Here is a 22,280-nt window from a genome sequence, read left to right as displayed (position 1 = left end):
GTTAATAAAAAAAAAGTACCTGTCCAAAAATGGGTGGCAACTTCCATCAGTCTCAGTTTCCTTACCTTGTTTTATTATTGCTCATAGAACATATTACTGTACTATATATTTAGTTAGTCGTCTATTGCCTTCTTTTTCCTTATTAGAATATGAGCTCCATAAAGGCAAGCTTACAACCTATTTACTCTTGCAGTTCCAGACCTTGGAACAATGTCTGGCATACAGTACACATATATTTTGAATGAATGAAACAAGGTTCCTAACCCTCTGGAAAGTTAGAAATTGAACATAACCCACTTGGCTGGGGCGGAGCAAAACAAAACAGCTAAATATGGCAACATCTAACCATATGTAATGGCAGTGAAAGCAATCCTGAGCTGAGACATAATCATCAAAACAATGACTTCCATGCTGGCATGGCACGGGGATTTACATTTCTCTCGTGAGATCGTCACAGCCAACCTGACAGGTAGCGGATGAAGAAACTGATGCTCAGAGAAGACAGGCGGCTTCTTCTAGGCCACAGTGCTGGGCGGCGAGGGGCCAGGAGAGGGCTCTACCTCTAGCCGGTGCCCTCCCCTTTCTTAACCACATCACCTGCCGCACAGCAGGCAGACCAGGGACTCTGCACCTGTAGTTTAAGGGCATAAAGGCTGACAGAGACGATTGTTTTTCTTTACAAGGCTAACTTAAGCGCAGTCACAAATGATGAGTATTTGGTGCTAATAAGACGTAATAAGAGAACACTAGGTACCATTTAATGAGCACTTACTATGTACCAGGAACTGTGTGCTACATGTATTTTTCTAGTTCACTCCTCCCCACCATCCTATGAGGTATTATTTTCCTTTTTTTAGCAGATGAAGTCTTAACAAGTTGGTGGGTAAAGGTCAGGGACGGGAAATACCGGACCAGAAAATGATCTCTGAGTCCCTTTCTTTGTGCTAAAAATCTCTGTCTGAATGCCACTCTCCTTGACTTAGAGCAACGGGAGCTGCCAGCAAACCTTTCTTGACAACTCACTATGTGCCAGACACTAACTTAAGCACTTCTTGACCTTCCTCGTCTTGTCTCTACACCCCACGGCCTAGGTACTATTAGCGTCCTTCTTATGTTGCAAAGGAGGAAGCTGGGTTTATGGAGGTTAACGTGCCAGGGCCACAGCGCATGTGCTAGAGTCAAAACCAAGTCCAGAGCCCACGGCCTGATAATCCCCTCACCCCAGGAACACAGGTCCACGATGCAAACAAACCACGCCATTCTCTTCTTTCACTGAATGAGGCTGGTTGCTACGGAGAGGGGACAGAACCAGCAGCACGCATGTCCGGCCTACCTCATCCACACCGTCATTTCATTCTCTTCAGGTTTTACTTTGTACCTCCTGTGGCTGGGGCCTGGCTGGGCTCTGGGGACCCAAGGTGAGCAAGACTGCCGGTGTGTGCCCTCAGGGAGCCCACAGTGCAGCCCCATCGATTGCTGGTAAGAGTCCCAAGACCACCAGAGGCAGCACTTGCCCACAGATCACTTTCTCTGAGTTTCCAGGTGCTGGTGGGCTGCCTCAGGCTGCTGGTTTTGTCTGCACAAAATTTAATTGTTTGAACTCATATCCAGCTGGTGAAGGGGAACCCTTGAAAAGTTACAGATACTCCCTCCCAAGGACAAGAAACTGTTCACACTGAGACCTTTGTGTCTGTTCGTGAGTCGTGACTCATCTGTCTTTTGGGTCATGGCCACCAGCACGCTTCCTTCTTATCTTATTCCTGAAAGAACAAAACTGGAAGGGAACACTCGACCCTGGAGATGAGTAACACTAGCGAGTCATCACAAGATAATAAAATATTCAGAACAAACACATGTACATGTGTCTCTCCAAAGCCCTAAGAAAAAAAAAAGCACAGTTTCTAAACTGTCTCAAACCACTGTTAATTCCGTACAGCAAACGCCTAGAAACAGGGAGAAAGAATCGAGAGGAGCGTATGAAGAACATGACAAAGAAGAACAGGGAGAGAAGAAAGAGCAGAGAACAGAAGGGAGAATGGAAGAGAAAGCCAGATGTGCAGGTGACGTAAGCAGGAGGCTCGAAGCCAGGTGGATACGTGCTATGTGGACGAGCTGCACTGGAAAGGACTCAGAATTATGCAGTCCCGTCACCCACTAAGGGCCAGAGTGGCCTCAGCAACAGCCATAACACAATCCTGCTCATATTTATGGAGATTACTATACGCCAGGCTCTGTACTAAATCTTTTCATTTATAGTAAAAATCTCAGGAAACCCAGATAACCCTCATCACTATCCCCATTTTGCAACTGGGAACACTGAGGCTTAGATCAATTAACTGTCAGCTAAAAGAGCACCCAGGGTGTAGGTGGCCTGGGAATGAACCCTGATCCGTCTCTAGAGCCCACGCTCTTAACTGCTGTTCTGCCTTAAGGGTTCTACAGACACTTTCATAGCTGAATGGCCTGTTAAATCTGGTGAAGGTAATTAAGAGAGAGACAGAGACTAGTTATAAAACAGAAGAACCCTGCTACACACTCTGCTTCCCAGAGATAAACCCTGAGCTCACACATGCTGCCCCAGCTGCAGGGTCCCCACCTTCCGCTCCGGCTGCAGGACCTGGGTGCTGCAGGAGCCACTGGAGAACCAGACAGAAAATCCTTTTCTTCCTGAAATGTCTTTCCAGAATTTCTACTGACAATGCTCTACTGCCAGCTGCAAAGGAAAAATATTTCCAGGGCCCAGATCCATTTTCACAGCATAATCAGAAAGGGTGAATTTGGAGATGAGCAGCAGGAAGCCGATAATGCAAGCTTGCCTTCATGCCAAGGTCAGGGGGCGCTATGTGTCTGGAGGTCATCTCAGGGGGGTTGGACGTGGTGGGCTAGAAAAAGGGGCCAGGTGTACGCGGGGCAGTAGACGCCACATGGACTGTGCTGAGGGCTGTGCTAGAATTAAACCCATGGGACCTGCCGGGGCACACCTGGTGATCAGGCCAGTGGAAGCATCAGCTAGTTCTCTGTAGAAGAGACGTTGACAGCGGTTCTGCTCCAGAAAACAGGAGTGGGGAGACAGGTGGGGGAAAGGAGGGCCACATCGTGACAAAAGTTACCAGTTTTGACGGTGGGAGCCCTCTGAATGACCAGGTCACATCAGTTGGCGAAAGCAGGGCCCTGGAAGGACACATGTTTTCTGTCTCTATCAATATTGCCTATGATGTCCTATACCGTCCAAAGGGTCGTCTGACTATGCTAAAGAGAAAGGGGTGAGGTAACGTGCCACAGACACAAAATCCATTTCCTTTCCCTTCTACCTTGTGACAAGAAAACCAATATTCTTGACATCCGGCATTCTGATTGATAAGCCAACTCACGTTGTCCCTTCCTCCACTTTCTCTGCCTCCCTTGCAGCCAAGGATGGTCACGTAACTGAGGTCGGACAACGAGAAATATCAGGGGAAGAGGACCAGGAAAAGCTTCTGTTTCTCGGTAAGAGGAACAGATGTGTCTGTTTGGCTCCAGCGCCCTTACTCTTTTTTCCCCCTACTTTGAGCACAGATATGATGTTTAGAGTTGCAGGAAGCCTTGTGACCATAAGCTAACATATTAAGGATGACAAAGAAAGACAGAGAGACCTGAGTCTTTAGTGTGTCTAAAATGGAAAAATGGCCCCATCCTGGGCTGCCAACTCCCAGACTTTATGTTAGAAAAGTAAGCTCTTGTTTGAGCCACTGGTGGTGAGATATTGCAATCATGCCAGCTGAATGCACTTCTAGTGCACCTGGAGGTCCGGCCCCCGGCACACCAGTCTAGCTTGTAATAGCTCAAAAGTATTTTCTCAACTGTCTCTTGTTTGACAGAAGTCAATCCCACGAAGTATGCAGACGAGGCGCTAGGAGTCTATTTGCAGGATGCTGGACATGGTTCAGACATGTGAAGTGATTTGGTCAGAGCAGAGCTGGTTGGCAGCAGAACTGGCATCTGTCCGGCCCCACTGAGCTCATTTCACCTTGGTGTTGGTAGGAAGACCCGCCCTGGCTGCCAACTGAGTTCCACTTGGGGGGCCTTGTCCTTGAATTACGATCCTGCAAGAGCCAGCACATCTCAAAAAATATTAGCAAGCAAAGCTGATTTCCTATTTTGGATCCTGGCCTGAGCTGCAGGATGGAAGGAGGCCTGCTACTTCCAGCTGCGTCTGGTAAGTCACTGGGTAAGGATGAGGGATGGTTTCTCTCTCTCTCTAGGCTCCCTAACATGGCTCTTCCTGGCCAGGAGATGTGCTGTGCTTATGGGTCACTGAGGAGGAATTACTGTCTGGTCCAAATGGTGAGGGATTTGCCCACGAAAGCGGCTACACCTCTGCGTCTCCTTCGAGTTGTTACTCAAACTGCCGCTGGTTTAAATTATCTGAACGCCAATTCATTCCACACAAACATCATCACTGATTTAAGAACAAGAATATAAATCGACACTGTCTGATTTAGGACAAATTCTCTACATTAACTCAGCAAATGATCTACACCAACTGTAACAAATCATCAACCCTTTTTTCTAAATGGAAAGAGGAAAGGGGGGGCAAGGGGTGGAAGGCCAGAGAAGAGAGGAGAAGAGAAGGGGGGCAGAGAAAGAAAAAAAGGAGGGAGGATAAAACAGTCTTTGAGCTGGACGCAGCCTCTTTTTGGCAGTGGGTTAAAATCCCATGTCTCCCAGGCCCTGGTTTCCTCCTGGTAAAATGCAGACAATGGTGCTGCCTTATAGGGCTGTTGGGAAGCTCCTGCCCGGCTGACATTATTCGCTGACATCGTTCACACTGGTACCATCTGGAGATGTGAGCAAACTTCCGCAGGCTTTGAGGACCCAGAATGGTCACTAATTGGTCTGGATCAATGGGACTGTACAGTGCTGTAACCCATTCCCTGCAACGGACATGGTGCCCTCCGGATTTGTGCTGAGGACAAGAGGACCCTATGGGTGGCCCCCCACTGATTCCCCCTCTGCGGTCATGAAACTTCCCCGCAGCCGGGACAGAGGGTGAATATACCAAGGGCCAAGTTTCCTAGGCCCCTCCCCTCCATCACCTCTACCACGGGCCCTCCCCTCTCTCCTCCACTTGAGGAGATGTGTGTCGTGACTTAAATCAAGAAAATGAGATGGAGTCCCCCCGACCCACACATGGACCATCGCTCATGCCTTACAAATCCCATCTTCAAACTCTTGACTCAAAAGCCATTTGGGCTCATGCAAGCACTCTTCTACCTAGTTTTCAATTCCATTTTGAAATTCCTCCCACTTCTCACTTGTCCAGGACAGTATTTCTGTCTCTCCAAGCTCCCCGAGGGCAGACATGTCTTTGCAAGTCCAGATATGGCAAGTAAGTTCATAATAACTGGTTCTAGACGGCAACGATCCTTATAATAAAAATGAAGAGATTTCACCTTCAGATTTGAGACAAAGGCAAACAGTGTCACCCATTCAGTTTCACCAGTTCTTCATAAAGGATTTTAAGTCTCCAAGTAAGAATCCAACAGAACTAATTCTTGAAATCTGTCCCTTGCCATCATACTAGATGCAGTCAGCCTCTTGGGATGTGAGGGGGTGAAGAGAAGAGGAAGAAGGTGCCACAGAGAAGCCCATTCCTGGGGAGGCGGGCCAGTGCAGTGCTAGTCTGTGTTCTCTCAGTTCAAGTCTTCACTCTGCCATTTACTACCTCAACCTCCATCTGCCTCGGTGGCCTCATGTGACAATGGAGTTAATAATACTGACTCGATAGTGTTGTTTCAAAGACTAGGCCAGAGCACACAGGACGTACTCAAATATTAGGCATTATCCTCATCACCTCCCCCAGGAGCTCAGTCTAGTCAAAAATAGAACCAGGGAGGGGAAAAGCAAAGGCCAGCCATCTGTAAAAATTCCAACTGAGCAAGGATAACGCCAGTGTTCCCTGGGGTTCTGCTGTCTGTGAAGGCCTGACCAGGATTCTCGGGGTGGGGGTGGGGGTGGGGGTGGGGGTGTCCTGAGTTATCCTGAGTACAGATGGGTTCATTCAGTACTCAGAGCTGCACAGCCAGATTTTATGAGCATATGTTACGTATGGTTTTAAGTATGAACTTATACATAGATGCTAAATATGATTTTAGAAGCACACACATTAGTACATTAAAAAAATACTTTCTAAATTGGTTTATTACTGTTTCTCAATGTCATAAAAACCTTTTATAACAAAATGATAGATTCTGCTTCTCACAAACACTTTACGTTGTAAAATATGCTCCTAATCTGTATTTATGATATAAGACTCCACGAACAAGCTGTGCCCTGGCAGGGCCTGTTTTAAGGTCTCAATGCCATGGCTTTGCACAGATGCAGAAGGTTCCACAGGGTAAATTCCATGGTCTCAGTTTGTATCAAAAATTATTCCTCAAGGATTCCAGCTGGCCTGGGAAGCCACCTGGGTGCCACCTCATGTACCTGTTCTCCACGGCAGTGTAGACAGCACCAGAAAGAAGTCAAACTTCCTTCAACTGGCCCAACACACTCAACTGGCTTATTTGAATGCCATTCCCAGATTGATGAGTTTGCTTCTACACCTCCATTGTAAAACAGTACTTTCTAATTTGCTTTTCTCCCCAAGCAATAGCCAGCAACCCACAACACTTCTATTTCCTTCTACTGCCATGATTTTGCTTTGTTTGCTTTGTTTCTAAACAAGGGTTGATGTAAGGACCACAGGGTCCTCCATCCTTTTTGAGGTGTGTCTGGCTCCGCCCCAGCAGTGCCAATGGGGAATGAATTGCATCCCCCAGCAGGAAGCTGGGACAGCCTCAGGGGTTTGTATCCCTGAGCCAAAGGAAGACATTGAAATCCCCCTCTTCCAGGAAACCTTCCTTGTGTTGGGAGGGTGGTGACACCCTTGGCAATCTTCCCACACCTCTGGAGTCTCCTGGGACTACACACCTTCTTCTGGGCTAAGGCACTGCAAGGCGGTGTGTGGGAACACCACCAGGCTTTGCACGATCCTCAGTATCCCCATATCCTGGGATTTAACAGTGCGTCTATGTCCTCCCAGCCCAACCAACTGCCGCCTGGCATGGCCGAGCATGGCTATATCCCTTCAAGTTGTGACTGTGCTTTTGGAAGAACTTGAACTATGCCTACAAATCTCTCATCCAAAACATTGTATAAGCTATGCTTTAACAACGTTTTATTTGGGGGAGGAGGGTGGATATCATAATCAATACACTGTCTCAGTGGTTCTTATAAATCGGTTCTAATCACATTCAGAAAGCCATGCCTTTCAGACCGTTATAAATTCACAAGCATTAGGTTTCCCTCTCCCTTCCAGAACCATCTTAACCCTTTTTTCACTTGAACGCAAGAATCTTGCAAGGCTTTTGTGATTCCTTTCTGCAGGGGTCACCTGGCTTCTCCCCCATGCTGTGCATCATTTGGGCACCTGAGACCCTTTATTACCACCTGGGAGTCTCCTCCTTCTCTACCGAGCTCGGCTTTCCCACGCCGCCTGGATTTGCTCAGTGGCTTTTGTCTACAGACAGCCTTGCTTGTCTCTCCTTTTGCTCTCAGATAGCAACTTATTTTCCCATCCCTAAACACCATTGTTCCCATATCAGTTGCCAAACTGTTAGGGTTGGAGTAAAAGTAAAAAGCCTCAAGGCGAATCGCAACCACAACAGCTGTGTTTACTAAGAGGTACGAATGGACTCATTCCCCAGCATTATTAGAGCAGCTGTCAGTAATTCGGAACCTTACAAAAGTACCCCACCCTCAGGACGTTCGCTGGCTGCCTCAGCCTCCCGCTACCCAAGCCAGCCCTGGCTTTTGGAGGAGACCCTCTGCTGGGCGCAAGGGGCCTCTTTTCACAGTACTTTTTATATGTTTTCTTCTTACAGCTGCATTAATCTGCACTCAGCTGTTTATGCCTCTGGGAGGACTGCCAGTCACCGAAATAGACAACTGGCTGGTGGTTCTCCTGAGGGGCACCCAGAAAACTACTCTCCACCCCTCGCCCCCTCAAATTCCTCTGCAACCATCTGCGACAAGGCCTAAAATGCTACCATTCATGATTCAGACTTTTGGACCATCGGTGGCCTCCCTAAAGTATCAAAGTCACAACTGAAAGGATGACAGCAAGACTATCACTCACCCCTACCTTAAGGTGGATCAGTTTCTTCTAAATATCTCTAAGGCTGCTTTATCACCCATAAAGCTGACATGTGCTTCCTCAGGCGATGGGGAAATGCTTTGTAACCTCTCAAATTCCTATAAATTCTTATTTGTGTATTGGGTTAAAAGACAAGCATTCTTGAGAGAGACTTCAGTCCCCGCTGAATTAATCCTCGCATGGATTAATTTAGGTGGCTGGCTATTACCATGGAAATAAGAGGGCAGGTCCTGGGGGGATGGGCCAGGGGGCTGGTAAATTGCAGCGGGAAGCCAAGGGCTGGTGCACAGAAGGCAGCCTGACAATGCCAGGGAATTGTGTCTTCGACAGCATGGGATGGTTGTTGGCTACATGGCAGCCATACACCATGCATGGAAAGGAGGCGATTAAGGTTTCTCCGATGTAAGAAACGTGGTGACTCCCTAGCACAGTTTGCTTCTCAAACTTGCCTGTTTAAAAGCATCACCTGGAGCCTTGCTTCTTTTAATATAATTGCCAGGTTTCTCCCCTGGAGATTCTCTTTAGATGAGGCTGAGGAGGGTCCCCGGCATCCGGATGTTTCACAAGTTCCCTGTTGGAACTTACGATCAAGCACGTTTTTTTAAGACTGACCCAGATTCTAAAATCCAACTTAAGCCTTCCTGCCTTTTCTTGGAATACAGGCTGGAAGTCATTTCAGCAAAATACCCCATAAATCAATGCTACTCCAAAGGACCACGCCAGGTTCCTGCATGGACCTACAACAGAGCTACTGCTTGAAATCGTAGCCCTGAGAGGCTCTATCAGTGGGGTCTAAGGAGAGGTCTCTAGTCCCAGGTGGGAAGAAGTTTGAAGACTTGATATTATGTAAGAGCAATAAGCTGACAGCTCAAAGTCCCAGAGTCAATTGCCGTGCATTCTTATCCACCCCAATTGCCAACCCAAAGAAGAAAACTTAATTCCAACCACAAGACAACTTGCCAGAAGCAGCTCTGGCAGCCCATGTAAGAGTTGGGCGGTCAAGTGGAAGTGCTCAGGGGCTGGGCACGGACAAGCAGAAAACACTGAAAGTCTAACACACTGATTTCAAGAACCTGGGGTTCCTGCTGGAGGTTTCTGCTGAAAAGGGGGCCTTGGGCTTCCTCTCTGCCCTCTGTTATGCCTCGGAACTAACTTGACGGACTTCCAAACAGGCCATTCAAAGGATTTAGCCCAGATGAAACAAGGAATTCATGATTCCACTCAAAATTTCCTTCTGTAACTTTACCCTCTTCAGAGGAAATCTGTTCTCTGAGAGGACTAGACAAAAATGGTGGCTTCTTCCTGGCCTCCCTAGTACAAGGTCACACACTCAAATACCTCTGGGGGTAACGGAGGCAGTGAGAGAAGGCTCCCAAAGGACGCCATATCTGGAGCAACCCTTAACCCAACAGCGAGGGCACCCACTACTCAGCTCCAGCCAATCTCTGGCATGTAAGGAATGAGAGTTCAATTTGTCACACTATCTACATTTTCAAAAGAAGCCGGGAAAATTCCAGCTTTCCACATGAACCTTCCCAAATGGTAAATTTTCCAATTTAAAAAATATTTTGCTGGTTAAACAAAAATGTCTGTGAGTTAGATTTGGTCTGTGGGGTCCAAGGCTGGATCTGTTGCTTTAGGCATAAAGCTGTGCCCTAACAAAAGAACAGTCAACTGGACCACGTGTTTTCTTGATGCCACCAACCCCTGAATACGCTTTTCTTCCTGGGCATGTTCCCTCCCGTCTCTCTCCCTCCTGCCTCTTTCCACCGCATTCTGCAAACACAGAATCTCTGGGCTGCCCGTAAAGCTCAGGCAATCCAACGCTCCCCTGGCATTAGTGACGCCAATGTCCCTGCAGCCAACAGTTGATGGCTTCCCAGGTGGCTCACCTCATCTTTGGACAGCTGAGTTATGCTTCCTGCTATTCCTTGAAAGCTCAGCAAGTTCACTGGCAGCCTATTTTTGGTCCCTTTGAGGGTCATCCAGGACAAATCTGACTCCTCATTTGCTCTCCACCCATGCGGAGTCCCAGCCAACCCACCTGCAGTCGCGATCAAGCCTCTTTTTCCTGGCCAGACATGCTAGTGTCTTCAATCAGTCTTCCTAAAGCAGGGCTGAGTCACCTCACATTTTACTCCTTCCAATCAAAAGGTTCTACTTTGCCTAGATAATAATATTAGTAACAGCAAACTAACATAGACATTAATGAATACCAGGCATTGTTCTAACAGATTATTATTTATGAATTCATATGGTCTTCCTAAAAACCCTAAGTAGGTTATTATTACCACCCATTTTACAGATGGGAGAACAGAAGTACAGGGAGCCCAAGGCACTTGCCTGCGATCACACAGCGAGTCATGGAAAAGCCCGGACGGAACCCTACCAGTCTGTCTCCACGGTCCATGCTCTTGGGACCCCAAGTCTCCAGGTGGGCTCACCGGTCGGTGCAGGTGAAGCAAGCGCACCAACCTACCTGAGCGTTAGCAGGGACTGGAGCATGTGAAGTGCTCAAATGGATGGCAACTACCAGCCCTTCATTCCACATGTTATGCCTCAACTGAAGGTCTACTATCAGTTTCTGGCAGCTCCCTACACAGTTAGTTGCCTCAGATGAGGCAACCAATCCCTTAAATCTTTTTTACACAGATGGATGCTAGGTCACAGCAACCCCATCTTTTCTCGGGCAGCTGCTTTTATGGACTCTGCCTGGCGTGGCCCAATTCGCATCCCTCTGCTCTATTTCTGACGGCCCATAAAGTTGTCTTGTAGGCCGTCTTCTCTGTGCCCTTGCTCGTGAAAGATTCAGAGAAGGCCAAGAAGTAGTTTAGATTATAGAATCATAGAACTTTGGGGAGCAAAACAAAAGAACATCCAGTCCTCTGCCTCGTTTTACAAATGAGGAAAGCGAGACCCGAGGGCAAATAAATTCCAAGGACAAGCTATCAGTGAGCAGTGTAGCTGAAATTAGAATCTGGGCACCTGCTTTCCCACCCAGGGCTCGGCCAACTGCTCCAGACCATGTCCAATCAGTGTTTCAGGCTGAACCAGAAGTATAGCCAGTCCCCACTTAATGTCAATGATAGGTTCTTGGAAACTGTGACTTCTAGGGAAATCACATATATTGAAACCCATTTTACCATAGGCTACTTGATACAAACAAAAGTTAAGTTCCTATTGCACATTTCTGGTCACAAAGGCATAGCCAAACTTTTAAGACCCCCCCAAACACTTCTAATATTAAACATTGAAATAAATGTGAACTACACATACATTTAAGAAAGACGAATAAAAACAAGTGAGGTCATTCTTTTCCAACCCACTAATTCCAGTTCAGGGTCATGGGTGGCTGGAGCCTGTCCCAGCAGCTCGGGACACAGGGCGGGAACCTACACTGGACAGGCCACTCACACACACATCCACTCACACACACAGCGATTCACATCACATGCACATCTCTGGGATGTGGGAAGAATCCAGAGAACCCATAGAAAATCCAAGCAGACATGGAGAGAAGGTGCCAACTCCACCCATACAGTGGGTCCAATTGGAAATTGATTTTTCTTTCTCATTAACGTCACAGCAAAAGGAAGTTGAACGAAACGACGTTATTCGAGGACCTGCTGCACGACAAGGAGAATGTGTTCTTTTTACCAGCGGACAAGTAAAACCTCAGTGGGTTTAAGATAACGGCAGAAAGCTCTCTGACACAGGGAACAGACCACTAAGCTGAGGAGACAGGAAAAAAGGCTGTCCCAGGGTTCTCTAAGTTCAGTGGTCATTCATGTACATCAAACACCTTTGCTCATCAAACACTGATGTGCCTACGACGAATGCCACTGAGGTAAGATTACAGTCAATTTGCAACCAACACTATTTCTGAAAAATCCTCAGGTCCCCTGGACTGTAGTCCTTGGAACCTTAAAAGCCAGTGATTCATTTCTGATGCTCCTCTTGGCATTTGGTTTCTCTTCTCTGCTCCCCAACCCAACTTGCAACTGAATTTGGGGGAAAGGTTCCGCAATGTGACTGCACTTTATAAGGTGCCAGGAACTGAGCCAGACACAAAGACGTGCCCAGGTGACTGAAGCTTAGTGCCTGTGCCCTGGAGGGGCTTTGTCTCCTGGCACACACACCAAACTCCCTGAGGAAAAGCCAAGTGTTCTCTGCCTCTGGCAAGTGTGGTCTCAAGGGACAGTGACAAGGTCTCTTCTGATGGACCTTTTCCCCAAAGGGAATAAACTGGGGGAGAGATTTGGAATGCGCTCCTGGTTGGAACCAGAACCAAGAGCTGGAGTCACATTAGATTTTCCAGCAAATTCAACAAAACTGATTGCAATTTTGTTATTTCAGAGTGTAAGCCAGTTTGACTTAAGGTAGATTTAAAGTTATCTGGTTGATCTCTACATTAGCTGGGAAGAAAAGTCTGGCCGAGTGGATTAAAGAACAAACAGGACGACAAGATTTAACCTACTTACAAAAGGTGTTCTTTTAAAGGATTTCAGTACATTCTTTAATTACAAAGGTCTTTGGCGGTGCATTGAAACAATATGTAACTAAGAGATCAGTTAATTCCTATTACGAAATAAAACGGCATTTCTCCAAACTACTCCCATTTCCAATTTTACATTAATTTAAACTAAGCACAAGTCAACCAAATTAGTGGGCTAGATAATTACATAGTTTTTAGAATGGGAGTCTAGCTTGGACTCAGAGATCACCTAGTCTAGAAATATTCAAGATTTATTTCTGGTTGTTTAAAGAAGTTGAACACTTTCCCCAGTGAACTCTGACTGGAAATCCAAACCTATACCACAGATCAATCAGAGTTGCTATGGTGGGTGGGGCCCATACTGGGTGGCTGTCCCCTGACTTCGCGTAGTAGCTGGGTCCTGGCCAGGGCTCCAAAGAATGTAGGTGAATAATTATTGATCTCATCCAGGGGTTAGCAAACTTTTTCTGTAAAGGGACAGATAGCAAATATTTTAGTCTTTATGGGAACACAAGCCATCCAAGAGCTCACAGTCTAGTAATTAAGGAAAGACTGACAAAAAAAAAAAGTGATGATAAAATGTTTAAAATTACATAAAAGGAAGAAAGAGGGTGCTGTGATAGAGAAGAGGAGGGGCGACAACTGGTTGAAGGCACACGTGTGGGATCGCGTGGCCCTAGGAGGCAGGGCAGGTGGCAGCAGTTACAGAGGACTGGCAGGGCCCCTGGGTGGAGGGAGTGGCACGTGGGACCCTGGGTAGCCAGAGCCCCGGTGGGTTCAGAGCAGATGTGGCTTGCTCACAGCCAACCTCACTTCGCCACCCTACTGAGACCGGATTCCATCATAAATGCAATGTGCTGTAAGTTCAAAATGAAGACATTGGGGGGTTTTGAGAAAAGGAGTAACACAATCCAATTTACATTTAAAAAAATATCTCTCTTGTTGCTTCTGTGTGGAGAATGGATTAAGAAGGGCAGGAAATTAGGGATGAAGAGAAGGGCAAGATTGCATCACATTTCCGCAAGGCCGGCTGCCCGACTTTTTAAGTCCGTGGGTATGGGACTACATGTCATTTTAGGGGATGCTTCAAAGCCACACAGTCTTTGATGTCTAGATAAAACAGAGCCTTCCAAATTCAGTTGACACTGGCTGACTGCAGTTGCTGCCAGGCAGGCTAGGGCTGGGGCAAGCCAGGCCCTTGGAGTCTGAAGCCTGGAACAATTTGAATTGCTCAAATCAGGCCTATTTACTCTTTGCAGAACTGGCTGCCAGGCTGTTGCTGACTTCCCTACTTGTGTGATGAGCGGCAGCCAGGGGCAATGCTCTTTTACTTGTTATGCCAACATTTGCCCAGGGCCCCTGCTGTACACGGAGGTCACACATGTAGACCTAGCTTCCTGGCTTCGGAATGCTGCTCTAAACACGGACTCACCCTCCAGGGTCGGGGCAGAGGAACAGCTCCTCAAGCAAGTGGTAGCCGGGAGACACGATTCCAAGAGGGGACATCAGAACCCTGATCCTGTGTCTGGACTTGCCATGTCACGTGCTGTGAGGACCTTGGCCAAGTTACTCCCTCTCCTTGGGTCAGCGCCTCATCTATACACCAGGATGGTGAAGGAGGATAACAGCTGCCCTCGCTTCCTCAGAAGGAATGGGCGTGCACCTCCTTCAGTGATAACTGCGGAGGTTCAGAGAAGTGTAAACACACTAACATAAGGCCTTCATTTATTATCAATGTGTTAGTTATTGAATAAGCAGTAGCTTTGCTTAATGCTTACTAAGAGCGGCCAGGCTCAGGGCCTGGGGCTTTGTTTTTAGATATTTTAGCAAAATCACACTTCATGTTTCCATGTATGGCTTATCCATCAGCCTCAATCATACAGAGCGTAATCAAGAACTTCAAAACAAGCTGAAAAAACCTCTGATCCGTGCCAGGGGCTGTTGGCCCAATGTGTCCTACAAGACAGACTGGGTTTATCTGAGACTTGGTGTAGTTCAGGGGTCTTATTCTGTAAAAATTCAGGTATTAAATGTTTCAGGCTTTGCCAGTCAGAGTCTGTCACAACTATTCAACGCTGCCATTTTAGTGCAAAAGCAGTCACAGACAATGAACAAATGTAGCTGTGTTCCAATAAAACTTTATTTACAAAAACAAACAGCAGGCTAGATCTGGCTGGAGGGCCAGAGTTTGCCAACCCCTGACACAGTTTAGAAAATGGAATCTGAATATCTTTGGGCTGGCTTGTATTTGCCTGTTCCTCATAGGCTCTCTCCGTCAGTTCTCACTGTTTCCCATCTGGCTCCACTAATGATATTAATAATAGCACCAAACACTCATTCAGACTTACTGTGTGTGAGGGCCTGCTCTAAGCACTTTGTGTATATTAACTCACATAATCGCTACAGAACCCCTATTATCACCTCCATGAAAAACAAGGCCAAGTGAAGTAACTTGCCTGAGATCAGGCGGCTGGTGGCAGAGGCAGGATTTGCACCCGGCTACTTGGCTCTGAATCTGTGTTCCTGACCACTATGCCATATGGCCCAGGAAGCACCAACTGAACAAATCAGGACAGCAGAGGATGAGACGACACTGCACTTCTCACTGTTCCCAGAGTCCACTGATTACCATAGGTTTTCCCCAATCTAAGAGGCTGGGCACCAGAGCTTAGAAGTAGCAAGGTTTGCAAATGAGCTTAGTAGGAAGTGAGATATTGTGTGTGTGTGTGTGTGTGTGTGTGTGTGTGTGATCAGGTACTAACAGTAGTAAAAGGTAACATGATAGCTGGCAGACTGACAAGAGTAGCAGGAAGGCAAAAGTACAGGAAAAGGAATTCCTTATTCACTGATTGTGCCGCGACGCTGTGCCAAGCACTCCACACCATCCTAAACACCCCAAGGCCTTGTTACTCAAAGCAGCAGGTTCGCACCACCTGGGTGCCTGTGAGAGCTGTAAGGTCTTGGCCCCACCCCAGAAGGCTTGAATCAGAATCAGCATTTGATCGAGACCCAAGGAATCTGCACGGGAGGCTCTGTGCTAGTTGCTACTGCTCCCATTTCACAAGCCAGGAGCCTAGGGCTCAGCACAGTTCACCGCCTCACAGGCTGGTGAGTTGCAGGACCACGTCTGAACCCCAGCTTGAGGTTCCCAGGCGATGTTTCTTCCCTGAGGTGCTCAAAGCAAGGCTTTCAGGGCGCTGACCTTAGCAACAATCCTGTGCGGTAAGTAATTAGGACATCCTGGTGGGATGGTGAACATGTAAAAGGCTGACCCTACACCATCAACAGAAGATTCAGTTAGGCTCAGGATACTGTTTTTAAAGACACGTGGAAATAAATAACACAGTTAAGCAAGACTTCAACTACTCTTAATTTCCACAATTTTCACAATCTTGTATTTTGACAAAATTGAGTGATTTTTCATTCCCTGGTGTTGAAGGACCTTGCATTTAACCACGCAGGACAGAGTTCTCTTCTACCCCACACATGTGTCAGCCGACGCCAATGATGAGCCTGGCCCAGAGGCAGATGGTGAGCACCTAGAATGGTGGGTTCTTGGGATGAGAAGGAGATCTGTATGTGGGACTGGGCTGCAGGCCGTCTCACGGATGCTAAGGGTCTTGAGCAGAGAGAGGCCTCCTGAGTGTCTGGGATTCTGGAGACAGACAGCAAGGTCCCCTCACTCTCACACCATGTGCTACATCAGGACAAGATCACAGGGTACCTCAGCCACGAACTGGGGACTGATGGGGGGGTCAAGGAGGTAGCCTGTTCCTCCTTAGCCTCTATATTTAAAAGACTGTTTCTTGCTAGGTATTTGGAACGCAGGGAAGACCTGTGTATTTTAGTAGATATCCTTCACGTGACTATAAGGAACAGAAACCACTCAGGATACTGCAAGTGAGCAGAGTGTAAAAAAAAAAAAAAGAAAGATCTGGAAAAAAAAAAAGCATCCGGGAACTCCAGCAGCTACCTGTGCTCTCTTCCCAAGCTGCATGGGTTATATCTATCTATCTGTCTGGGGAGCAAACGGGACAAGGGATGGGAAAAACAACCGCCAAAACTTCCTGCTAGCCTACGTTGGTGTCGAATGCAACTGTGGGAATTTGGATGCAATAACATCACATTTAAAAAGCGCATCTGTTTTCTGTGCACATTTACTAGATACCACGGGCTGGGGACATTTTGGAAAAAGAAGCTGAAGTCTCACATCCTGTGCTATGTTCCAAAGTCTGAGAAGATGTCCTGAATTTATGTGAAAACTTTACAGTACTTTTCATCGTTTCATGCCTTTTTCATCCAAGAATGCTGGGTAATGCTGATGTAATAAGATTGAAATAACAGCCCAGATTTTTGGTATTCAGACAAGACTAGTGTAGACAGACTGCCGCTCAGTTTTCTGTACCAGTCAGGCACTGCACAGCACTTGAAAGGTTGGGTCATTTGCGAAATTTTAGAAGAATTTCTAAATCACACCCCAAATCACATGGTTAACACTCTTGGGATTCTGACTGGCATCCAGAAATCATCCCTTTAGTGGCGGCACTATTTTATCCAAAAAAAAAAGGTGACCAAAAGCTTTCAGAACCAATTCATTGTTTTGTTTTTCTAGGAAAACTGAAAAAGCTGCCAGAGGCACCTAGAAGCTGCACTTGGTTCCAAAACAGAAATGATATCATTTCAAGATCAAGTCCGTAGAAATATGCAAACAATTTGCTTTGAGCACATGCGGAGGGCAGAAGGCAGTTACACTTCAAGGGCCCATGTCTTCTTAAAACCAGTGCCACAATCCATTCATTTTACAACTGAGCTGAGAATGAGAACACACGACGTGTCCTTTTAACCCAAGTTGGGCTAAAAGTCGTTTGAAAAAATGCTCTGTCACATTCTGATACAAAGATGTATAAATTCATGAGAACATCTTAAATAACCATTTATTACCTAGACTGATTTTATTTTACTTGAGAGGAGCAAGTGTGGAATAATATGGGTAGGAAGTAAACCTTATTTGCCAGCCCAGGTTTGTCCGTCTCAGCACTACTGATATTTGGTGCCAGATAATTCTTTGTCATGGGGCTGTCCTGTGCACTGTCCAATGTTTAGCACCATCCCACCTCCACCACCCACTAGATGCTAGCAGTCATGACAACCACAATTGTCTCCAGACAATGCTACATGTCCCCTGGGGGAGTGAAACTGCCCCCAGTTGAGAACCACTGTTCTCAAGGAAGATGGAATTCTAGCTGTTTACAGCAAAGACAGTTATCTGGCATTAGATCAGCTTCCCTGGAAACAGGCTGATTTCATTGTTTCTTAGGCATAGTTAGCATTTTAGAACTGATGAGGGGGCCGCACTGCTTTTCCTTTTTTTGAACATGGGGCCAGGAAACCACTAGCAGGGAATTCTTATCCTGTACGTCACATGCGCTCCCTCACTGGGCCGATTTCTAACTTCCTCAATAAGGGAGACTTGGTAACATGAGACCACAGGTCCTGACCATTCCAGAAAGTGATGAAATTTTATGTTTAGAAAGAGGCATGTTTTGAACTCTTGGAGTCTGTTCTGTCCTACACAAACATGTCCTCAAAAATGATTACAATGGTTGCATACTTCCCACATAAAAAGATTTACAAGTCGTGCCCACAGGTCACCCCCCAATCGGCTCCTCTGTTTTACCTGCCCCCAGATGTGCTCTGGACATCAACCAGGAGGACCAAGGGGCCCTTTAGGGATGTTGGTTCTTCTAGCAACCCAACATTCCAACGCTTTTGGAAAACGGGCCTGTCTGTGGCCAAGAATGTTGTTTTGTCCAAGATCTCCCGAGCAAACTGTCTGCAGCCAGCCCAGCAGGCATTTCCCCTTCCTGGTTAGTTGGGTACTGACCACTGTGAGCACTGACTACAGCCAAGAGGAGGCGAAGGCCATTGCACTCCCCAGACAAAGGCAGCTGCCTCTCCTCATCCCCCATTTCCCAGGAGGCAGAGGGAAAGAGCCACTTGGCAAAGGGTCTCTCTGTGCAGTGTCTTGTTCCAGAAAGATGTCCGGCACTTATGGAAACCGGGCTTTCGCGGGTAAGGACAGGTTGTGGAAGAAACTGTAATGTGTTACTTCCAACATGCAAAGAGTGAAGGGCTTTGTTGGGCAGCCACTGTGTGGATGAGCAGGTACAGCCTTTATTAGATACCCAAATGCTGAGCAACCAAACACTCACATATTCTTGTTTACTTCTAAGCAGATCCTATTAAGCTCTGGGCACTTGGCTTGATTACTCCCTGAATCAAAGTTAAATTAAATTATCCAAAAAGCGTCTTTTCAGAGAGAGAGAGAGAGAGGCACGCACGCAGACTGACTCACCTTCCAGAAGCTATCCACTTTGCCATACACAAGGGACTGGTTCTGCCTTTTGATTTCGTTAATGTGATGGATGTCGCTGGAGTTGAGGTGCTGCTCCACGACAAACCCCAGGAAGCTGTTGTCTGGGGTATGAGCTGATGTGGAAAGGAAAGGACAGGGCAGTTAGGATTTCACCAGCAAGAAGAGACAATTACCAAGTTAACACAAGCCATCTCGCACATAATGAGATGTTTTCATGTTACCCTGTTCTTTCCTACCTGGGAAGGGTGAGGGGTTGCCTGCTCCCACATATGCCCAGCAAAACCTTCACATGAGAATAATTCTCTTCAGGATGGATTAACCTGAACCAAATCCTGAGCCAAATCCTACTTTTTTTTTTAAGTGGAAAACACATCTGTCTAAAAAGCATTCAGCTGTGTGCTCGCCTCCTTCTTCAGAACAAGACGACTTGTCTCCCGACAGGACTGCCCTCCTCTGGGTTTTACCCACCAATAGCCAGAAATTTGTAGAGAGCAGGGCTGAATCAATGATCCTCAGTAGGGGAGGGGTTGCTGTCGGTGAGCCCCACATAACCTGATAGGATTCCAGCTATAGTCACCCCCCCGCAGTGGGTAAAAGGGGAGTTGGAGGCAAAACTGAGCAACATCACCGCAACTGCGTACCTCTTCTAAGCATTACTAATGGAAGACGCAGTTATGGGGCTGGCTATATTGAACTGATGGATGAAACGACGCAAGAATGAAACATGGAGTTTACTGGGATGTAACCCACCCCAAAAAGCCATCTACTGCAAAGAACCGTGTCTGGTCTACAGAATAAACTACTCTGGAAAAGAAAAGGCATTTTTCTCTGGATCTGTCATCGTCTGAGTTCTAAAACTTCTCTATTTTAACACTTGACCAAGGGGGAAAGCACCCCCATACCCTCCTCAAACATTTGTCTCTTGTGCCTATAATTTTAAAAGATATTTCACCAGAAGGCAACAATCAGAAAACAATTCTCTCTTGATGAAACTGAGACCCCCACTCTCCTATACATTCATTCTGTCCAGAGAAATCTGGTTTTTAGAATATGACCCTGCAGATGCCCCCACAATATTAAAAGAAGCAACCGCGTGGCTTGACTCTGACCTAAACAGAACAGCTATAAATAGCGTAAATGGAGAGCTACTTGACATTCAGTAAAATCCACACAGTGCATATTCATTCAACACAACCATATTCATTCACAGGTGGGTGGTCAACAAACGAAGGAAATTGGCCCCTTTGTGTGGTTCTGGTTTTCTCAGGACTCCGAAGCCCTTTCCAGGCAAGAAGCCAGCACAGAAGCCCTTTGCGATAGGCAGGGGCGGGCCTGCAGCAAAGGCCCAGGAATCTGAAACCCCAGACCCTGCTCTCCAACACCCCGAGAGTGAAGACAAGGAGGGGACACTGGCGGAAAGCCCTGAACTGTGGAGATGAACGAGCTGCATAAATACTGTGTTATCACCATCCAGTCTCCCAGGCTTTTGCCGAATGGGAGTGACAGAACGAGGAGATAATAGGGTTGTGACTGGGGAGTTGTGTTAGGTCTCGTCAATCTGTTATTTCATTTCTACATTTTTGAACAAGTGCCCAGAGGCAATGGCATTGGCTGCACTTGGCTGGAAAGTAAATTACTGAATAAATTCTACTGCCAACGAGAGGCAATCCTTGCTTTTTTAAAAAAAATTTTCTGAGGAGTTGGAGTGGGGGAGGGGACTTGAAAGCATAAGGGTGGGGGGGCCTGCCTGCATTCTAAATGTCAACAACGCAGCTTTAAATATTTCTTTGTAAGAGTTGATTTATTGTACAAGTTTTGAAATAGGATCTGACACTTTCGAGATCATGTTTTTTATTTTCAGATAGTTTATGTGGTGACTAAAGCTTCATGTTTTGATATCTGTCTCTGCAATTCAGTGATCTAGTCCTTATGTGGGCACTTAGAAAGAAATAATCTAGCATCTATAACACTTAATAGGTATTATTTCATGTTATAATACACTCAGGTGTAGTCAAAAATAAAGCAATCATCAAACTCAAAAAAGAAAAATACTTATATATGTATATTTTTGTGTGTGTCAAAGATTCACATAGTTTATAGTTTGAATAGTGAGGAGGGGGAGTGAAAAATATTTTCAAACACTTGTGAGAAGTGGCAGGCTTTTGCTGCACTATGACTATAATTTGGTAGTCAGTCAACTTGGACACTGTAGGAAGAATGAATTACACATCCAAGCTCTACCTCTAAGTTTTCATCCGAACACTTTACTTTAACTCCTCTCTCTTGTCTGGAGATGTTAACTTGAGACTTGGCAAACTGCAAGTGCAGTGTAAGGGCCTCAGATGAGACTGAAGGAGAAATGCTGGCAGTGCTAACAACTGGCACCCCCATATTTCATGAGCACTGGTCACACCCTCCAGGTTTCTTCTGGTAATGCTGAAACCTGTCACGGGACACTCAGTGTCGGCAACAGAGGGGCTGCTCAGCTGCGACTCACCCAACAGGTGATTTGGAAGACCTGTGTTTACTTCCAAGGAGCCGGCCAGCAGCTGTGTACCCGCTGGGCGACACCCTAAAATTGTTCATGATAAACCAAACTCCACAAGCACAGGCTGATGCATCTGAAATGACCTTTCTGGGAGACCTGCTACCCTTACACCAAGCTTCGTCTTTTGCTCCGCCTTAAGGTGGGGAACACAGACCTTAAGGGTGTCGTGTCAGTGTCAGAAGGGTTTCAAAGAGAAGATATTTACATTTCAAGGCATAGCAAAGAAATCCATCACAAATGGGACACAGGAAATCCTGTACTTTTGGAAATCACTTTGTCCCAGGAGATAAACAAATGTGTCTTTAAAAAATGGCTGATACATCAGTTCTGACTATGTGCTGAGTTCTGTGCTAAGTGGTTTACAGTGAATGTTTCATTTTTATCTTCATGACAACCTCATATTAATAATGTTTGCATGGATGAAAACATACACACACACACACACACACACACACACACACAGTTACTTAAACTACCCATGTCTACACGCTACAGCATTAGGATTCAGAGGTAGACCAGCTGGTTCCAGAGCCCACGCTCCTTAAAGCTCTTCGAATATACAGCCTCATAGTCCAAATAATTTATTTTCTGGGCTCTGTGAACTATACTAGTAAACATACTTCAGAAGGAAATGTTGTAAGGTAGACCAAAATACACATGAAAGACCCGGGGTGGGGGATATATA

At 46.4% G+C, this 22,280-nt stretch overlaps 1 protein-coding gene across 8 annotated transcripts in view; it reads right to left on the bottom strand.

The window, feature by feature from the left end:
• MGAT5 (alpha-1,6-mannosylglycoprotein 6-beta-N-acetylglucosaminyltransferase) overlaps window positions 1–22,280 on the bottom strand; it is a 322,695-nt gene that overhangs the window by 68,184 nt on the left and 232,231 nt on the right. For all 8 annotated transcript variants that reach the window (XM_019731135.2, XM_019731136.2, XM_019731137.2 and 5 more), the window contains one exon: window positions 19,027–19,160. In XM_019731135.2, the coding sequence (XP_019586694.2) occupies window positions 19,027–19,160 (134 nt within the window). The remainder of the gene's footprint in view (window positions 1–19,026; window positions 19,161–22,280) is intronic.

Source organism: Rhinolophus sinicus, linkage group LG01 (assembly GCF_036562045.2).
Source record: "Rhinolophus sinicus isolate RSC01 linkage group LG01, ASM3656204v1, whole genome shotgun sequence".
Classification (NCBI taxonomy): Eukaryota; Metazoa; Chordata; class Mammalia; order Chiroptera; family Rhinolophidae; genus Rhinolophus; species Rhinolophus sinicus.
This window is presented reverse-complemented; position numbering and strand designations above follow the sequence as displayed.